General features: G+C 44.5%; 2 protein-coding genes across 4 annotated transcripts in view; both read left to right on the forward strand.

Annotated features, from left to right (window-relative positions):
• Positions 1–369: 369 nt before the first annotated feature.
• Positions 370–15,380, forward strand: LOC126989950 (vascular endothelial growth factor A-like). Of its 3 annotated transcripts, none has more exons than XM_050848548.1 (9): positions 370–548; positions 4,912–5,029; positions 5,776–5,898; positions 6,753–6,915; positions 9,601–9,821; positions 10,253–10,354; positions 10,842–10,940; positions 11,910–11,995; positions 13,462–15,380. In XM_050848548.1, exons 1-9 carry the CDS (start codon positions 520–522, stop codon positions 13,493–13,495), a joined length of 975 nt encoding a protein of 324 aa, XP_050704505.1. In that variant the 5' UTR covers positions 370–519; the 3' UTR covers positions 13,496–15,380. The 3 variants fall into 3 exon arrangements, with proteins under 3 accessions (XP_050704505.1, XP_050704506.1, XP_050704507.1); XM_050848549.1 differs by having other exon boundaries at positions 14,557–15,380; XM_050848550.1 differs by having other exon boundaries at positions 6,753–6,852.
• Positions 15,381–17,781: 2,401 nt separating this feature from the next.
• Positions 17,782–18,684, forward strand: part of LOC126989951 (acid-sensing ion channel 4-like) — a 13,350-nt gene continuing 12,447 nt past the window's right edge. The window contains exon 1 of the mRNA XM_050848552.1: positions 17,782–17,900. Within this exon, the coding sequence (XP_050704509.1) occupies positions 17,892–17,900 (9 nt within the window). The 5' untranslated portion in view covers positions 17,782–17,891. The remainder of the gene's footprint in view (positions 17,901–18,684) is intronic.

Here is an 18,684-nt window from a genome sequence, read left to right on the forward strand (position 1 = left end):
ACAGCATGGGTGAATGATTTTATAGCTTAACATTTTGAGATTGTTATCAATGATTTTTTTTCTGCTGGTGATGTATGCTTCTGCTGGTGAGTGTTGAGAGAGAGAGACACACTCGGGTGCCGCTGTGTCCGAACAAGGCCAGTTCGCTGATCGGCCTCGGGCATCCCTGGCGAGGAGTGCCACACTGACTCAGGCCGCCACTCACGCCGCCACTCACGCCTCATCAAGTATTTCCGTGATGCTAAGTGAGAAATCTTGGAAAATTCATGTTTATCAAAAATTCTAAACATGAGTTGGACCCATATTCGGCCGCGGGGGTGTGAGGGGGGCCGGATGGTATAAAAGGCCGCGGCGGCGGAATACCCGTCACTCGAGCCCCTTGCCCCGTTCCGTGTGGAGCAGGCCCGCCCCAGTGTCTGTCCGTGTGCCACCCGTGTGGGTAGTGTGTTCAGTGTTGTTGTGACAGCCACGAGTGTGTTGTGGTGACGGACTGCTTCGCCCAGCGAGTGACAGTGAAAGATGCCGACATTCAAATTTCTCTCCCTTGGGTAAGTCGGCGCTTTTGGTGTCTCCATCGAGGCCGAGGTGATGCTGTTCCGCCCCGACGCCTTCCCTTCCCGCCACGGCCAGCCGCGCCGCCATCCATCTTCGGCGGCGTGCCATTAGTTCTCGACGCGCGTTACCGGTGCCCGACACCCTCACACGTGTCTATGTTTAGTCACCTCGAAAAAAAGGTCATATTTCACGCCCTTGTTTTGGTTCAGTGTTGTGGGACTTTTTAAGACTAGTCGCTGGAAAAGAAAACAGTCGCCCGCGTATGTAAATACGTGAGCTGTTGACATGTTGCTGGACGGGAATGTGCCTCTGCTTGTACTGTTTGGGATGTTATCATAAAGTGAAATAAAGTGTTGCAAGAGTTAAGAATCTAAGAAGAATTAAACAGTAAAAACAAAATTACATTGAAGAGGGTTAATCAAGCACACAAACAACACCCTTGCGGCTGCCGTCGGATAACAGCGGCGCGGCGTCACGAAACACGATGGACTCAAGGCCCAAGTTTTATCAGCCGACAATGAAAACTTGTTGTAGCGCGTGCTGGGGAGCAGGATGAGGCTCTCCACAATGCCTCTTTCTTGAAAATTCATCGCCATCTCTTGGTCTCTTGCAGATTGCAGAAATTATAAGTGCCTCTGACGAGCGTAACACAAATCCTAAAGGTATGAAGCGTAACGCGTGGAAGGGGACGTGTTGTGAAAAATCATAAAAAAATCGGTTTGGGAAGCTGACGACTTAATTAAAGGATCAAACATTAGCGCCACACAAGGGCACAGCTGCCTCTTTCTTGTTGATAGATTTATATTGTTTATTTTATGAATCCACAGTTAAAAAGCATTCAAGTAGATATTTGAAGTTCGAGCACGGTACTTTTCCCCCTCCTAACGACGATGAAGGCCCTACACTAATATACACGCGTCAGTAATATGCAGTGAACCAGCAAACAGAGAGACCAACAAAAGTCCTGCACTTCCCCGGCTCCCACGCCTTGGCCTCGACCACACCTGCGTGCTTGTTTTCTTGGGGGTTCGGAGTCGCCGCATACTAGGGGGTTGGGGTGTAGGAGAGAGAGTGAGGGTAAGGGTTTTGTTTTCTTGGGGGTTCGGAGTCGCCGCATACTAGGGGGGTGGGGTGTAGGAGAGAGAGAGGGTAGGGGTTTTTGTTTTCTTGGGGGTTCAGGTCGCCGCATGCTAGGGGTGGGGTGTAGGAGAGAGAGTGAGGTGGGAGTTTGTTTTCTTGGGGTTCAGGTCGCCGCATGCTAGGGGGTGGGGTGTGGGAGAGAGTGAGGGTAGGAGTTTTGTTTTCTTGGGGTTCAGGTCGCCGCATGCTAGGGGTGGGGTGTAGGAGAGAGTGAGGGTAGGAGTTTTGTTTTCTTGGGGTTCAGGTCGCCGCATACTAGGGGGTGGGATGTAGGAGAGAGTGAGGTAGGAGTTTTGTTTTCTTGGGGTTCAGGTCGCCGCATGCTAGGGGTGGGGTGTAGGAGAGAGAGTGAGGTAGGGGTTTTGTTTTCTTGGGGTTCGGAGTCGCCGCATGCTAGGGGGGTGGGGTGTAGGAGAGAGAGTGAGGGTAGGGGTTTTGTTTTCTTGGGGGTTCGGAGTCGCCGCATGCTAGGGGGGTGGGGTGTAGGAGAGAGAGTGAGGGTAGGGTTTTTGTTTTCTTGGGGGTTCAGGTCGCCGCATGCTAGGGGGTGGGGTGTAGGAGAGAGTGAGGTAGGGTTTTGTTTTCTTGGGGTTCAGGTCGCCGTATACTAGGGGTGGGGTGTAGGAGAGAGAGTGAGGTAGGGGTTATGTTTTCTTGGGGTTCAGGTCGCCGTATACTAGGGGGTGGGGTGTAGGAGAGAGAGTGAGGTGGGGTTTTGTTTTCTTGGGGGTTCAGGTCGCATGCTAGAGGGGTGGGGTGTAGGAGATTGAGTGAGGTTAGGTGTTATGTTTTCTTGGGGTTCAGGTCGCCGCATACTAGGGGGGTGGGGTGTAGGAGAGAGAGTGAGGGTAGGGGTTTTGTTTTCTTGGGGGTTCGGAGTCGCCGCATACTAGGGGGATGGGGTGTAGGAGAGAGAGTGAGGGTAGAAGTGGTCCATATTCATAAACGTTTCGGGCTCTCTTCATGACTATTTTCCAAGACCACAGAAAAGATTAACCGGGTTTTCTTGAGTGCTTTTCCCTTTTAAAATGCAGAAGTCAGGTACAACTATCACCAGGATCACAAAACAATCCAATGAAATCCCAGAAACTTTTACGAGGACTGAGGTGCCGATACGATTAATAATACGGGGTAGTGAGTGTAGGAAAGTGAGTGAAGGAGAGAGAACGCAAGGAGTGAACGTGGACGCCTATTGTTATGTAAGGAGTCTCAAGCTGTTAGGAAGTGGACGGTTACCAAAAGATTAAACATGGGTCACTTGTAATCTGCGAGGACTCAATCATGTTAACCCGGTAGCTGCGGGGGTCATGTTTCTTAGGTTAGGTTAGGTTAGGTTAGGTTATAGGTCCCTCTAAGCAAAATAATGAGAAAGAATCATCACTCACGCAAACCATTTCATAATATATATCAACGCATTTGTGATCAGTTCATGCATCATCTATCTTGGGAGGTTTATATCATGGCAGAAATTTGGCTCATCGCTGGTACACGGTAGAGCCACAAATTTGGCCCGTCGCTGCTACCACGTTAAGGAGGCCATCAACCACAGCGGAGGAAAAGTGAGACGAGACGCTTGCCAGACTAGTTTTACACAACTAGACGTGGCCCCAGGGAGGGTGAGAGGCGCGAATAGTGACCTACTTCGTGCATGAAAGATAACTGGCTTCTTTGTTTTGTAAGATGAGGAAGAGATTGTTAAGAAACCTATGAAGATTGTAAACTAACCCTCTTGATACATTTGTTCGTGTGGTGACTGTGGTGGTGGGTGTGGTGGTGATGGTGGGGGTATTATTATTATTCGTAGTGGTGGTGGTTGCGGTTGTAATGGTGGGGTTATTGTTGTTGTTGATGGTGGTGGAAGTGGTGGTGGTTGTTTTTGTAATGGTGGTGATAGTGTTGTTGGAGGTGGTGGTATTGGTGGTGGTAGTGGTTGTAATGATGGGGATAGTGTTGTTATTGTTGTTGTTGTTGTTGTTGGTGGTGGTGGTGGTGGTTGTAATGGTGATTATGGTGGTACACGAGTGACATCTAAGACAAACCCGCCTAGAATACTAATCGTGGGTGAAGTGTTTGCAGAGGTAAGGAAACGCTAGATTGCTGGCGTGCCTCAGAATGCTGAAACACTGAACGATTGAGAAAGGGACGTTTACTTATTTATTTTATATAACAATGGCGAAGATAAAGGACTAACCATTGTTTTGTTTTTCTAAATGTCTGTGTTGTTTTCCATTTCTATATTCACTTCTATTCAGTTTTCCTTTGTCTGAGGTACTTTAGTTTTAATTGGATTTGCTGTGATTCATAGCTCTGGTTACTATTTCCAAATGTATTTTCTTTGTAAAATGTTCGTTGAACTATAGATGTATTGTTGGTGATTATATGTCCCCTCGTTCAGTATAAAAGCAGAAAAAGAACTAGTCTCAGATTTTAATGCCCTAGGAATGGTGACAGGTTATTTAATATTTAGTTGTATACTTGGAAACAAACAACGTGCTATATAACTGCAGAAGCAATAGTACTGGAGAGTTTGACTGACAACCTTCCTCTTCCCGTGGAACATACTGTATATCTAAAAAAGTGACAGTAAAAAATCAAATATTAACCTGTGCAGCCGATGTAAAAAGGAACAGAAAAAGAGCTGATCATTGTCGTATATGTAACGTGAAGGAAATATAACACGACTCAGGGTGGTCACGGGCGTCATGGAAGGGATTACCGTTAGGAACACCTCATGTGCAAGCCGACTCATGCCATGTACTGCTGCGTGCCATGCCTTCATAGACTACATGTTTTAGACATTTGATACTACTGCAGCAAGCCAATGAAGTAGTCCACGACAAAAACGAGAGCCAGTGGTTCAAACGGAAGTTTCATTAACGCCCAACCGAAGCAACAGCATTTTTTTTTTACGACAAAAGAGTCGGCACAAGGGCAACAAAAAGAGTTTAGAAAAATAAGCCCGCTACTCGCCGCTCCCACAAGAAAAGATAGTATAGAGTAGCCAAAAGAGAGGTCAATTTCGGGTGGAGGTGGCCTCGCGAATAAATAAACTGGAACCTTACACTCGCGTTCCCGGTGAGGGGTACGAGTAACCGACTGTGTGATGACTCTGAACACACTGGGAATATAGTTGTAACCACACACCAAAAAACATGTCACGTAAGACTAACTTGAGGCCACGAATTGCTATTATCTCCTGTCCTCTCCCTCCCGCAGGTGCCTGGTGGTGGTCATGGTGGTGGCTGTGCCGGGCGTCACCGCGGAGGGACCCGTCATCAACCCCTCTGACAACGATGTGTACCCCACCTCCGTCCCGCCTTCGCCCCATCCGGAAGTGAGTGTCGGGTCTTCCCCGCCGCACCGTCAGCCCGTCTGTGGTGCGGTCTGGCCTGTCTGTGCCTCCTCTGCTCTAGACCTTTGTTGCTGTTGATGCTCATGATTCAGATTTGTTTTTATGCTGTTATTTTCCCTCATCATTATCTTGTTCTTCCTCTTTTTCTTCTTCCTTTTCTAGATATTCTTCTTTCTTTTCTACTGTCTTCTTCTTCTTCTTCTTCTTCCTGTTTTTCTTTTTCTTCTTCCTGTTTTCTTCTTCTTCTTCTTCTTCTTCTTCTTCTTCTTCTTCTTCTTCTTCTTCTTCTTCTACTTCTTATTCTTCCTAATTATTACTATTATTATTATTATTATTAGGTATTATTATTATTGTTATTAATATTATTATTATTTTTATTATTATTATTATTAGTAGTAGTAGTAGTAGTATCATTATTGCTATTAATATTATTGATATTATATTATATTATATTATTATTATTATTATTATTATTATTATTATTATTATTATTATTATTATTATTATTATTATTATTTAATTATCATTCTCCTCATTGACGTCTTAATATCCTGTGTCCCTAATGACTGGGTATAGTTTTCAAGGTCTTGTAATCTCAGCCCTCAACCACGACCCATCTGCTTGCAACCTGACCAATAGTAACGTTTAGGCTCTGATCACTACTCACCACTGACCACGAGGCATTTCACTGACCTACACCTTCCTTGATTTCCTTCCTGCCGGGCCAGTTCTCGAAGGCCCGGGCACTGAACGTGAGCCAGACCACCGACCTGCGAGAGTTCATCATGAGGTTCGTGCAGGACGAGAGGATCTGCTCCAACCCCACGCTGCGAGACCTCATCCTGGGCGAGGTGGGTGACGCGGCGAGTGTTGGCACGCTCATTAACCTACCGGGGGCCTGTAGAAAAGGTAGACACACATAACTGCCCTCAGAACCTGTCTTAGGAAAAGGGGGATTGCGACAAGCTGAGTCCTGTGTATATAGTTAGACACACAGGGAAATAAATGAGGGTGCCAATTAAAGGGGTATGCAAACGTGGCTGCCGTCAGAACTGTAGCCTATAAAAAAAAAGCCACTAGCTGAGCCCTTCGTAGTTAGACACAAAGGGAGTACTAAGTGCCTAGTTTATCATTATCCATTACGGACGACGCCTTGTATGTTGAAGTTTAGTAAAAGCTTATCCAGAAACATTCCAATTCCTCATAGAAGATGGTTGTATGAGTAGCTTTTTAGGGGGAACATTCCTAAATAGCGGTGTTTAGTTTTAGTAATATCCATTGCCGACTGTTTATTGTATATTGATGTCCATTGGTGTATATAAGTGAGCCAGGCACCCTTACACTGCACAAGGTGGCAAAAATACTCATGATCCAATTCTCTTCCATGTCTTGCTATTTCCCACGTGAAAGAGTTTGTTGTCTTAGTAAGGCGCAAGTACTACATTGGTTAAACTTATCTTCTGTGTGTGTGTGTGTGTGTGTGTGTGTGTGTGTGTGTGTGTGTGTGTGTGTGTGTGTGTGTGTGTCCTAACCTAAAACTGTTACATAAATAAATAAATAAAAAAAATCACAAAATCACACAGCTACAAAATATCAACCAACTTAATTAACCCCGACATCCAGCTTGCATGACCTGACCTAATTTGACCACACCTTACCTTACCTGACCTGACCTGCTGCTACTGACCCTGGCCATGTGTTGCAGGATGGGGAGGACAAGCGGGCCCAGGTGTGGTGGAACCGGCGATGCGGGGGTGGTCGAAGGGGGGGAGCTCCGAGATTTCCTTCAGCCCAGTCACCAGAAAGTACGTTGATCAGATATCGTCGCAAAAGTACAAACCGTGACAATCCTCAGAACTCGCTGGACCGTAAGTTGTTGTTGCGTGTCACTGCACGTACGGTACGGTAGTGGTGTGTCCTTCTCTTCCTCTTCCTCATTCTTCTGTTCTTCCTCCTCCTCCTCCTCCTCTTTCTTCTAATCTTCCTTACGCTCTTCCTCCTCATAGTGCTATTCCTCCATTTTCTGTTCCTCCTCCTCTTCCTCCTCCTCCTTCTTTTGCTCTTCCTCTTCTTGCTCCTTCTCTTCTTGCTCCTTCTCTTGTCCTTTCCCTTTTCTTCTTTTTCTTTTTTTTTCTTCTTCTTCTTCTTCTTTTTCTTCTTTTTTTTTCTTTTCTTCCTCCTCCTCCTCCTTCTCCATAGTAGGTAGCCTCAGTATCCGTAAGTCAGTCATATTTCTAGTCCCTGCTCTTCCATGTTTCCATCTCGTCTTCCTACACTGGACTTGTAATTAAAAAAAAAAAAAAAAATCATTGTAAACGTCTCCATTTCGCAAACTCACACATCACAGCAAGCCTCGAAGCGGCGAAGACCAACCGTTATTCTTAGGTATTATTATTGTTATTATTATTTTACTATTATCGTTAACTTTACCACAGTCAGTAAAGATTCGATATAAGTGTCTTGAATGGTCTTTTTTTTTAGAGAGACTCACTTCTTGTCTGATATATAAACACGCTAAACAAACTGGGAAGACTCGCTCATTTTCATAATTGTCATTGTTGTTATTATTATCATTATCATCTTTTTTTTATTATTGTTCATGTGATTGTTGTAGTTTTTGATGCTGTTGTTATTTTCGATGTTACCTTCATTACCGTCTTCGTCTTCGCATAAGATAACTACTATTGAATTTGTGTGCTCGAAACCTCACTGCTATTTTTTCCTTTTTTATTTTTATTTATTATTATTATTATTATTATTTTGCTAAGCCTATCAATATGGGAACTTATAACTTATCATCCTTCCGCTATTATTTTTCCCCTTCATGTCTCGCACATAAACTCACGAGACAATTGTTATTAGTTGATATTATTTATGCCGTTCCTTCATTTTTTTTAACCTGATCCTTTTCTCATATTTTCTTTTTTTCTTATTTTACTTTATTCCTACTTTTTTCAGCTCTTTGCTTCCTTTGTATCGATTTAATTATCTATCTCCCATTTATTACTTCTCCTTTCTCGATCATTTTCGTTAAGTTTTGTATTATCTATCTACCTATTTATCTTCTATCTATCTATCTATCTATCTATATCTATTTGACCGTTTGTCTGTCTATCTATCTGTCTATCTACCATCCGCTCTATCCCCCATTTTACCTTCCTACTGTCGCTCTTTGTGTTTCTTTACATATTTTTTGTTAATTAATCATCGTATTCTCTATCTCTATCTGTCTATCTGTTTGTCTATCTATCTCCCCCTTTCCTTTCCATCTTTCACTGTCTGTGTTTGTAATTTTTGTTTATTTTCGTATTTTCTCTCCATCTACCTGCCTATTTATCTGTCGCTGTTTTTGTTTCCGCCCTGTGCCTTGCTCTCGCTATAAACAGTGACACCAACATCATGGCCCACTGACAGGCAGGCGTTGGTATAGAGTGTGCCAGGCTGAGTGTTCGCCCTTGATTAGTTGTAACAGTTTGAGTTCCATGTGTATGAACAACCAGCTTTTGATTTCACTAGTTAGTATGACATAGTTTCAGCTTGTTGGCTTGTCTTGTTTTCCATGCTTGGTGATGTCCAGTGACGAGTGAACAGTTGTCATTCTCACCGCAGAGTTGCCGCCCAAGACCTTCCCTCTGTCGACGCTGTAGTTCATTTCTGTTTCCCAAGGACTGTGATGTCAAATGCTGAAGTTTTGATGCATGCGGGAACCCATCATAAAAAAGCCATCATGTAGGAGCAGCGCTTGGCGGGCTTTTTTTGTTATAATTTATTTTTGCCATTGAGCTGCTTCATTTACGGACAAAAATAAAAAGACGATGAAGCTTTGTAAATATGACAGAGGGAAGTTCTGAACTTGGGGCGGCTGGCGGCCCCGCTGACCGGGCCCGACTTATTAGTGTGCTAAGGACGTAGTGATGGCAGTGAGTCGCCGGGCCAATAAGATACATGACTCTGATCCGTAGACTCTTAGAATATTGCCAGGAATTGGAGTAGCATCCATAGACAACTTGAGAATAGACAAACCTATAAAAAGTCACCGTACTCTAAACTGACCCAGAGGCCCCGCCCCCTCCTGCATAGCCACGGGAGTTGACTGGTTGGGTGAGAGGGAGTTGGAGTTAGGAGTCAATGTTGGTCGGTATTCTTAGACGTTTTCGCTTCTTACATCAACTATTTTCAAAGGCCAAAACAGAGAGTAATCTAGTTCTAATGAATGTTGTTTTAGGTTCATGGTACAGAAGTAGGATCAAACTACCACCAGGGTCATAAAACTGCCTCTGGAAATCGCCACAATTCCTACGAAAGCCTTGTCAAATATATGTGCTCCGGCCCCAAGGTAACGTTAATAGGTCTATTAATGATACCTTGGAGGGAAGGAGGGGGGAGGGGGGAGGGGGGAGGAGGGGCTTCTGGACCCATTCAGTGTACGGTGACAATACTATGGTAATAAGAAAAGGGACATACATTTCTTTCCCCTTGCCTTGAGGTTGGTTACTTACATATAGTCTACCTGAATATCACACCCGCACCTCGTTTATCTCCCCTTCTTCTAGGCTCTCGGAAAGACAAAAAAAAGTGGCAAAAGGTTGAGAAGTTGATGAGGGACAAACGAGTCTTTTGCAACCCCAAGAAGAAGGCCGTGCCGCTCCCCAATCCCGACCACTCCACCACCAAGCTGCAGCCCGAGTGTGTGTATATCAAGCAGTGCGGCGGCTGCTGCGGCTCGCCGGAGCTCGAGTGTTTGCCCACCGAGACGAAGACCAGGACCTTCCCCGTGAGTGTAGTGAGCTTCCCCTTCAGTACCTCCCACTGGAATGAATAGTGCCGGGTTTGTTCTGATATATGCTTTGTATGGTGATAGTGTTGTTGTTGTTGTTGTTTCCTATTAAAACTATTATTTTTTCAGCTGATTTTGCTGTCCGTCTTTAACCAACTCTTGTGCTTTCCCTCAGTCAACTGTATTTTTTTTTAAGTTTTCTTCTTTACGTCTTCCTACAGCATTGCATTTCTCTCTAACAAGTCTGCATTCTCATTTTATTACATTTGGCTCATTCTGCATAAACTGTATTTTCCTTTAGTTCCCGTTGTCTTCCTTTAGTTATGTAATGTTCTTTAGCTAAATTTGTATATCCCTTCAGAATTCTTTTTCCCCTTAACGAGGTCTGTGCCCTTCTGCAGTAAACTTTACTTTCATCTAATCTACAGACGATGGTACTGACGCCGGTGCGGGAGAGATACAATTTTCCTGCGAGTCCGATCAGGATGGTCAAGGTTGTGGAGCATAAGAAGTGTAGCTGCCAGTGCAAGGTGAGACTGCTCCTCAAGCTTACTTCATACACCGCTTCCACTTCACGCCTGTCGTTGTAGGCAAAAAATATCCACTCCATAAAAATAATGTTTAAACCTCATGAGCCAGTATTCAAATATTCATAGGATAAGAACAATGTATGCGACTGTACAACAGTATTGTTTTCCCAGTTACTCATGTGATGCACATACTGAGTGATGCACATATTGAGATGTAGTCAAGATCAGTTAATCTGATGATACAGCATTTGATTCTATATCTTAAACTAGAAATACCTCAATTGATTATTAATTAGAGAGGCACCAACACACTGGGAAATGCAAGTGTTTATGTTAACAAGTATGTAGACCCTCTTCGGAAAATATTTACAGTATTTCATTAGATTATCAATCAATCAGTTAGTCAGTCAGTCACTCAATTAAGCAGGCAGTCAATCAGGAAGCCAGGTAACCAAGTGAAGCCAAAACCCACCTGTCCCCCCCACAGGTAAGGGCCGAGCACTGCACGCCCAGCCAGGTGTACAATGAAGGCGGTTGTCAGTGCCAGTGCCCGTCACACCTGAGCCGGGCCTGCCCCGCGAGGAAGGTGGGTGGGATCAGTCAACTCTGCAGTCTTCTTTGTTTACTTCCTGTTAGCTCCGTAACCTTCTCCAGTTGTTTCCCATCCTCCTCCAGTCACCTCTGCATCCTTCTTCATATCCTTCAATTCCTCCACCAGTCAACTCTACATCCTTCTTCATTCACTACCCATCCTCCTTCAGTTAGTTCTGCATCCTTCTTCAGTTCCTTCCTGCCCTCCTCCAGTCACCTCTGTATCCTTCTTCCCCTCCTCCTTCCTTTGCATCCTTCTTCAGTTCCTTCCTGCCCTCCTCCAGTCACCTCTGTATCCTTCTTCCCCTCCTCCTTCCTCTGCATCCTTCTTCAGTTCCTTCCTGCCCTCCTCCAGTCACCTCTGTATCCTTCTTCCCCTCCTCCTTCCTCTGCATCCTTCTTCACTTCCTTTCCGTCCTCCTCCAGTCACCCCTGCATCCTTCTTCAGTCACTTCCCATCCCTCAACAGTATATCTTTCAGTAACTTTGCACAATCCTTCAAATAACTCCTTTATTCTTCATGACCATAAGGGACAGATTATTCCATGTGTTTGAGCAGTCATTCACGCCTCTTGGCAGGGTTTCAAGTAGTGGTGTCGGTATTCAAACATATGAATACTTTGTGTTTATACATCTGTTATAATTGCAATCAAACTTTACGCTCCATTAATTTAATCAAAAACTCATTGAAAGACTACGTCAGGTTTCAGTGTATGTAAGTCTCTGAACCAGTCCCAGAAAGTGATGTCTGCTGCTAAACGTATCATAGATCACAAAAAAAGGTCTCTAAAGCATCAAGTTAATGAACTGGTGATGAAGTAGGAAAAATAACTAAATACTGAATGGTTTGTTTATCTCTTTATCTAGTAATATAAAGATAAACTATGATTGTGTTTAATGGTAATAGCTGTTGTAAAGGTGCAGTGCGTGTGTTGGTAACGGTGTGTGTTGTGTTGCCCCGCAGAGTTGGAACGACAAAACCTGCCGCTGCGAGTGTACCAGACCGCGGGAATGTACCACCGGACGCTACTTCGACGTCAACACATGCAGGTGAGGAAAGTTGTCTGTCCATGTGCAGTACCCTTGGCAAAAGGAAAACAAAGCTGGCACTCCTGCAAAATACAAGAGGCAATACCAGTTCTCTCTCTCTCTCTCTCTCTCTCTCTCTCTCTCTCTCTCTCTCTCTCTCTCTCTCTCTCTCTCTCTCTCTCTCTCTCTCTCTCTCTCTCTCTCTCTCTCTCTCGCTCTCTCTCTCTCCCCCCCCCCCCCCCTCCATGTTGTTGCATTGCATCTTTTGTTGTATGGGTTTGCGATGCACGGCTCAGTTTCATTTCAGTGGACGAGGCAGATACTTTTCTCTTGGATTGTTCCGAAACTAATGAAATCAGCTGTTGTTTACTTGTTTCTTTGCCGAGGGTACGCACCTCGTAGAACAGGTGCTAGAAAGCTGTCTATTAGGTTCCCAGTATTTTTATTATTCTAGTAGCAGTAATAGTCGTAGTAGTAGTAGTAGTAGTAGTAGTTATTGTTGTTATTAGTAATTAATTAAAATAATATTGAAAAGTAAGTTACAACAATAATAGAAGTAATAACAACAATATTAATAGTAATATAAATGAGCATAATATTAAGTATGAATGAGCAAACTTGTGAATGTATGTATGTATGTATATGCCTGTATGCATGTATGTCTGTATGAACAGTGTTGGCTTTAGGCACGAGCTAAACAAGCTACAGTTCGGGATCCACAGCCAGCAGGGACTCGCGAAAGGTCACTCGCAGCACACACACCCTTTTCCTTAAGCAAGTAAGCTGAATTCAGACCATTTCTGAAGACTGAGGACCAATTGTTCTGAGTTCAGAGTAAAACTTTATAGTTACATACCCATTAACGTCCCTTGTCAGGGCATCATCACAAGAGAGTACCCTGGGGCCATGCCTCTTGTTTTCAAGCGTGCCCCTCCACACCAAAGCCAAGAGGGGGAGGCAATAGATGGCGGGTACTCACAAAAAGTGTTTCCCAGTGTTTCCCCGGGGCACAGAACATCAGAATTACCTATAAAAAATATTTATTTTTATAATCAAGCATATATGTAGATACTTCCAGTTTCTGAATTATTGTTCAAAATGTTTATAATCAGACTGTTATGTAGATACTTTCAGTGTTTGAGGAGACCCTCGAGACCTCGTTTTGGTATACACCTTTGTGACATCCTCCGGGATAGTTTTAGTTTTAACAAGAGGCATTCAGGCTTTCTGTTGCTTAGGACCTCGCTAAGGCTAAACCCGGCACTGTGTGTGTGTGTGTGTGTGTGTGTGTGTGTGTGTGTGTGTGTGTGTGTTCAGGTCACCATCTGTATTTTCCCCCATTCCCTATACATGTATACACTGATGCACGATGACTCCCCTTCCTTGTCATGCTCCTCTTTGCCACCCTCTCCCCCGTGCCTCTCCTGAGTCTGGCACTAACCCCCCCCACCGCCGCCCCCTTGGGTGTTGTCTTGTCTCGTCCGTAGGTGCGCCAGCCCGCACCCGGTATGGTATACGTAATGTGACTGGGCGCGACTCGTTGGATGAAAAAACGCGGCGATTTGTTGCTCGGCGTGGATTTCTCCTCTTTCTGCTCCTCCACCTTCTTATTTTCCATCTTATTCTTCTTTTCCTTGTCCTCCTCCTCCCCCTCCTCCTCCTCCTCCTTTTAAACCGAAAGAGACGGCCAGCGAGCAGGATTGAAAAAGGAGAAGGAAGTTTGAGAGCGGTCCACTCGTGTGTCCTGGAGCGGACTAACGTTGTATTGCCTGACGTGTTGGTGCTGCTGTTGCTGCTTCTTGTTGGTCGCCCTGTCTCCGCTCTCCTGGTCCTCGCCGGCCTCCCAGCACCTCTGACTCAGATAGGTCTCAGCGCCGATGTGGATAAGAATTGGCCACAGAGGGTAACACAACTATTAGACATTCCAAGCATTTGATACCAGGCTCCCTCCCTCCCCCTCAAGTGTGTGGTGGCTTATTGGTCGAGGCTGGTCCGAGGGTTGGGTTCCCAAGCCGATGCTGGGTGCCTTCATATAAGAGATAACGCTTGATACCAACTCAAGCAGGACTGAGTAACCTTAGTTGATCAGCCGGAGTGAAAGCCTTGTCCTCCCTCTCTACAGTTATCGTCGGTCACAAGGACAACTGGCCTATATAATGTCACTTTATATTTTGAGCTAGCGTGAGTGTCTGTTTGGCTTTGTTCAGGAAAAAGGAACAAAGTACGTAATGGGACGCCCTGAAAAGGGAAGGAATTTTGTTCCTATAGTCATTCGATGAATAAGCTTGAGCTTGGTCCAAGGCCTCCTGTGTGTGTGTGTGTGTGTGTGTGTGTGTGTGTGTGCCCCACCCCGCGCTACCCTTCTTCGTGGTTCCTGACCCCTTCACGCACCTTTGCTACTCTTCTCCTCGCCTTGTGCTTGTCGCCCCTACTTCACCCTGCTCCTCACTCACCCCCTGTACCCTCCCTGTCTGTGGTTGCCGCACACTCGTCCTGAGACAGACGCAGTGCGGTGTGTCCCACCAGGGTTGCTGGCTGCCCTGGGGCTTGCTGCTCACCTCGTGTCGTTGTCCCCTTTGCAGATGTCTGAAGTCTTGAATCGCATTCCAGACCGGATTGCTGGTGAGCCTGACCATCCCCCCCACAGCCCTGGCCCCGGCTCTGTGCCGCCAGGACCGCCAAAGGTTGTGGCGAGGCCGTGCCGGGGCCAGAGTACCGACCGCTAGACCGTTGTGTTAGGAAGGCTCCTGGCCGAGGCTCATTCTCCCTGTAGACCACTTAACCACATAATCTCTCGTGCCCACATGCACTCATAGTATAGCCACACTTCACTATACAGGAGTATTCATTAAAGGTTATCTTGGTATCATGTATTGCAGTATCATATTCCTCATATCTGTGATTCATTAGGTTTTAGCTAATGTTAATTTATAAACCCGCCTGGCGGGATGACTTGTAAAGTACATTACTTACCTGAGACGCTGGAGGCCTGCGCGGCGGCCGTCCGGCGGCGCCTGGCGGTGGGCGTGAGGTCCGGCACGCCGCCGCTGTTATTTATTGTGTGTGTGTGTGTGTGTGTGTGTGTGTGTGTGTGTGTGTGTGTGTTTCTACTGTAGTAAGATACTTAGTACCATTGTTTATTGTTAAAACCAATGTAGCATTAAGTATTTAACTGTATTTATTTGGTATTATTTGTATTCTCATGTAAAACTATGCTGGTGTGTGTGTGTGTGTGTGTGTGTGTGTGTGCGCGCGTGTGTGTGTGCGTGCGTGCGTGTGTGCGTGCGCGCGCGCCCGCCCGCCCGTCACGAGGGGACGTGGGTTCCTGCTAGTCACTAGAGTACATTCTCACGGCACTGGTATAGAGAAGGCATTTGGTTTGGAACAATAAAGATTAAAGACAAGACGACAGAAGACTTTTATACCACCCAGCACACACAGAGAGAGAGAGAGAGAAAGAAAACACGTATTAAATTGTCCAATTACAGTGTTTGTCCATTAATCAAGAATTAAATGAAACTATGAGAGAGAGAGAGTCAAAACCAGACAACCCGTAAAAATATATAACATGAAAGTATCCGTACGAGAAAAATGTAAGGATGAGAAATCGGAATGGCGTCAATTATTACCAAATCAAAAACACTTCTCCGCCTTGTGTGTCCTCCTCCTCTTCCTCATCTTCCTCCTCTTCTCTTATCTCCTCTTTCTTCTCCCCCCAAAAGGTTAAAGTCTGTAAGGTGATGAGAAGAAAAAGGAAGAGAGCGGTAGTGGTGGTGGTGGTGGTGGCAGTGGTGGTACAATTTCGTTAGTTTCTGATAGGCGTCCGCAAGGGTTTGTTTTGGTTGGGTTCAGGCGACGAAGTGGACTGCGTGATTGTTCTTCTTGCATGAATTTCGCCTCGTGCAGTGACGCAATTAAACCCAATTAGAAGGATAAAAAGGTAAATAGGTATATAGATAAATAGATAGATAGAGACACAGAGGAAGAGATAGAGATAGATAAATAGATAGATATATAAAGAGATAGACAGATAAATAGATAGATAGGTAGAGAGATTGATAGATAGATAGATAGAAAAATAAATAGATAGACAGATTGATAGATGGATAGATAGATAGTTAAAGAGATAGATAAATAGATTGATAAATAGATAGATAGACAGATAAATAGATAGAGATTGATGAGTGGATAGATAGACGTATGGACGGATAGATAGACAGATAGAAAGATAGACAGAGATAGATAAAGATATGGATAGATAGATAGAGAGATAGACTGATACAGAAACAGCTAGCAGATAGATAAAAAAAATACTATTCTAGACACCACCATTAATACTTTTTTTTTATTCACACAAACACTAAAATACACTATATAGTTCCATACATGCATACATCCATACATACAAGGCTGACGATACATACTTGTCATGCACTGGTTCCGAGGACGTGTGAGTGTGCAGCAGCAAGGTGGTGGTGGTGGTGGTGGAGGGAGGGACGGTGAAAAGCAACGATCCATCAGACTCGTTCCAACAATGTATGGGACTCAAATAATTCGTTGTTCTACCCATGAATAAAGATGAAAGGTTTGTTTGCGTAAAGGTGTGTGTTAGTGTGTTTGAAAGTGTGTGTTTGTGTGTTTGAAGGTGTGTGTTAGTGTGTTTGAAGGTGTGTGTTTGTGTGTTTGAAGGTGTGTGTTAGTGTGTTTGAAGGTGTGTGTTTGTGTGTTTGAAGGTGTGTGTTAGTGTGTTTGAAGGTGTGTGTTAGTGTGTTTGAAGGTGTGTGTTAGCGTGTTTGAAGGTGTGTGTTTGTGTGTTTGAAGGTGTGTGTTTGTGTGTTTGAAGGTGTGTAAAAATAATGTTAACTGTGGTGTTTTCTTTATCATTCTCACAGTCTATCGGTGTATCTATCTATCTAACTGTCTATTAATATATGTCTATCTACGTATATATCTTTCAATCAATCAATTTATCTATCTCAATCAATCTATCCATCCCTATATCTATCTATCTACCTATCTTTATCTGTCTGCCTATCTCAATCTATCTCTACCTATCTATCTATCTTGGTGCTACATAGCTGTTTATGATGATGATGGTGGTATGCAGACTCTGCAGAGGTGACCGTAGAGGCGATGGTGGTAATGATGGTGGTCATGAGTGTTGTTGTTATTGTTGTTGCTGCCGTTGTTTTTTTCTTATTAATATGGTGGTGGAGGTTTAATATTTCAGTAATAAGAGTAACCGTTATGATCGTGATAGTGAGTGATGATGAGGAGGAGGAGGATAATGAAAATAATGATGATAATGATAATAACAATAAATAATGATATAGCACCAACTAATAAACGAAAAGGCAAGAGGAATTGTGTGTGTGTGTGTGTGTGTGTGTGTGTGTGTGTGTGTGTGTTGTGACAAGGGGACGGAGGAAGGGGGCGTGGTGTGGGTTTCCTCCGCCTCACCGCATCTCACGTCGGCCACCAGGCACTTGACGCTTCAATGCCGCTCGTTTGTCTGACCTCTCAACGCGGCGGCGGCGGCGGCGGGGACGGGGTTAGGTATGCATGGCGAGAGAGAGAGAGAGAGAGAGACCAAAAAAGCGTTGCTCTGCCCAAAAGGCGTTGCTTAAATAAGGGCTGTTTGTCAATTAAAATCCTCGTTCGTAACTGTATATACGTATGTGATAAACATAATAAAGTGTTTAAGTGTTGAAGAGAGAGAGAGAGAGAGATATGAGGGGGGGACGGGGTAGGAGACGTGTGTTCTTCGCCCACCCTCTCAAGCTTGGGTACGCCGTTCGGTCACGTACTGCGCAGTCTGTGTCGCCGCGGCCACACGGTGTTTACCTCGGCACTCTCTAGGCGCCTGTTGCCGGCCTTTTTCCGTCCCCTGTAAACCTACGTGCAAGGGTGGAGGAGAATGTTTGTGGTGTGTTTGTGTGATTGAAAGTGTGTTTGTGTGTGTTTGAAGGTGTGTTTTTGAGTGTTAGATGGTGTGTGTTTGTATATTTGAAGGTGTGTTTGTGTGTTTGAAGGTGTGTGTTTGTGTGTTTCTTTGTGTGTTTGTGTGATTAAAGGTGTGTGTTTGTATGTTTGAAGGTGTGTGTTTGTGTGTTTGAAGGTGTGTGTTTGTGTTTGATGGTGTGTGTTAGTTTGTGTGTTTGACAGTGTGTGTTAGTGTGTTCGAAGGTTTGTGTTTGTTTGTGTGAAGGTGTGTGTTTGTGTGTTTGAATTTGTGTTTGTGTGTTTGAAGGTGTGTGTTTGTGTGTTTGAAGGCGTGTGTTAGTATGTTCGAAGGAGTGTGTTTGTGTGTTTGAACGTGTGTGTTTGTGTGTTTGAAGGGCGGTGTTTGTGTGTTTGAAGGTGTGAGTTTGTGTGTTTGAAGGTGTGTGTTTGTATTTTTGAAGGTGTGTGTTAGTGTGTTTGAAGGTGTGTGTTTGTGTGTTTGACGGTGTGTGTTAGTGTGTATGAAGGTGTGTGTTTGTTTGCGTGTTTGAAGGTGTGTGTTAGTTTGTGTGTTTGAAGGTGTGTGTTTGAAGGTGTGTGTTTGTGTGTTTGAAGGTGTGTGTTTGTTTGTGTGTTTGAAGGTGTGTGTTTGTGTGTTTGAAGGTGTGTATTTGTGTGTTTGAAGGTGTGTGTTTGAGTGTTAGATGGTGTGTGTTTGTGTGTTTGAAGGTGTGTGTTTGTGTGTTTGAAGGTGTGTGTTTGTGTGT

The sequence above is a fragment of the Eriocheir sinensis genome, unplaced genomic scaffold (genome assembly GCF_024679095.1).
Source record: "Eriocheir sinensis breed Jianghai 21 unplaced genomic scaffold, ASM2467909v1 Scaffold1386, whole genome shotgun sequence".
In the NCBI taxonomy this organism is placed as follows: Eukaryota; Metazoa; Arthropoda; class Malacostraca; order Decapoda; family Varunidae; genus Eriocheir; species Eriocheir sinensis.

Bases quoted from the DNA above. Each gene is read 5' to 3' on its own strand.
- LOC126989950 (XM_050848548.1), top strand. From the start codon at position 520: ATGCCGACATTCAAATTTCTCTCCCTTGG. The intron at 6,916-9,600 runs GTAAGTTGTTGT...CCCTTCTTCTAG, and splicing joins TCCTCAGAACTCGCTGGACC to GCTCTCGGAAAGACAAAAAA. The intron at 10,941-11,909 runs GTGGGTGGGATC...GTTGCCCCGCAG, and splicing joins GGGCCTGCCCCGCGAGGAAG to AGTTGGAACGACAAAACCTG.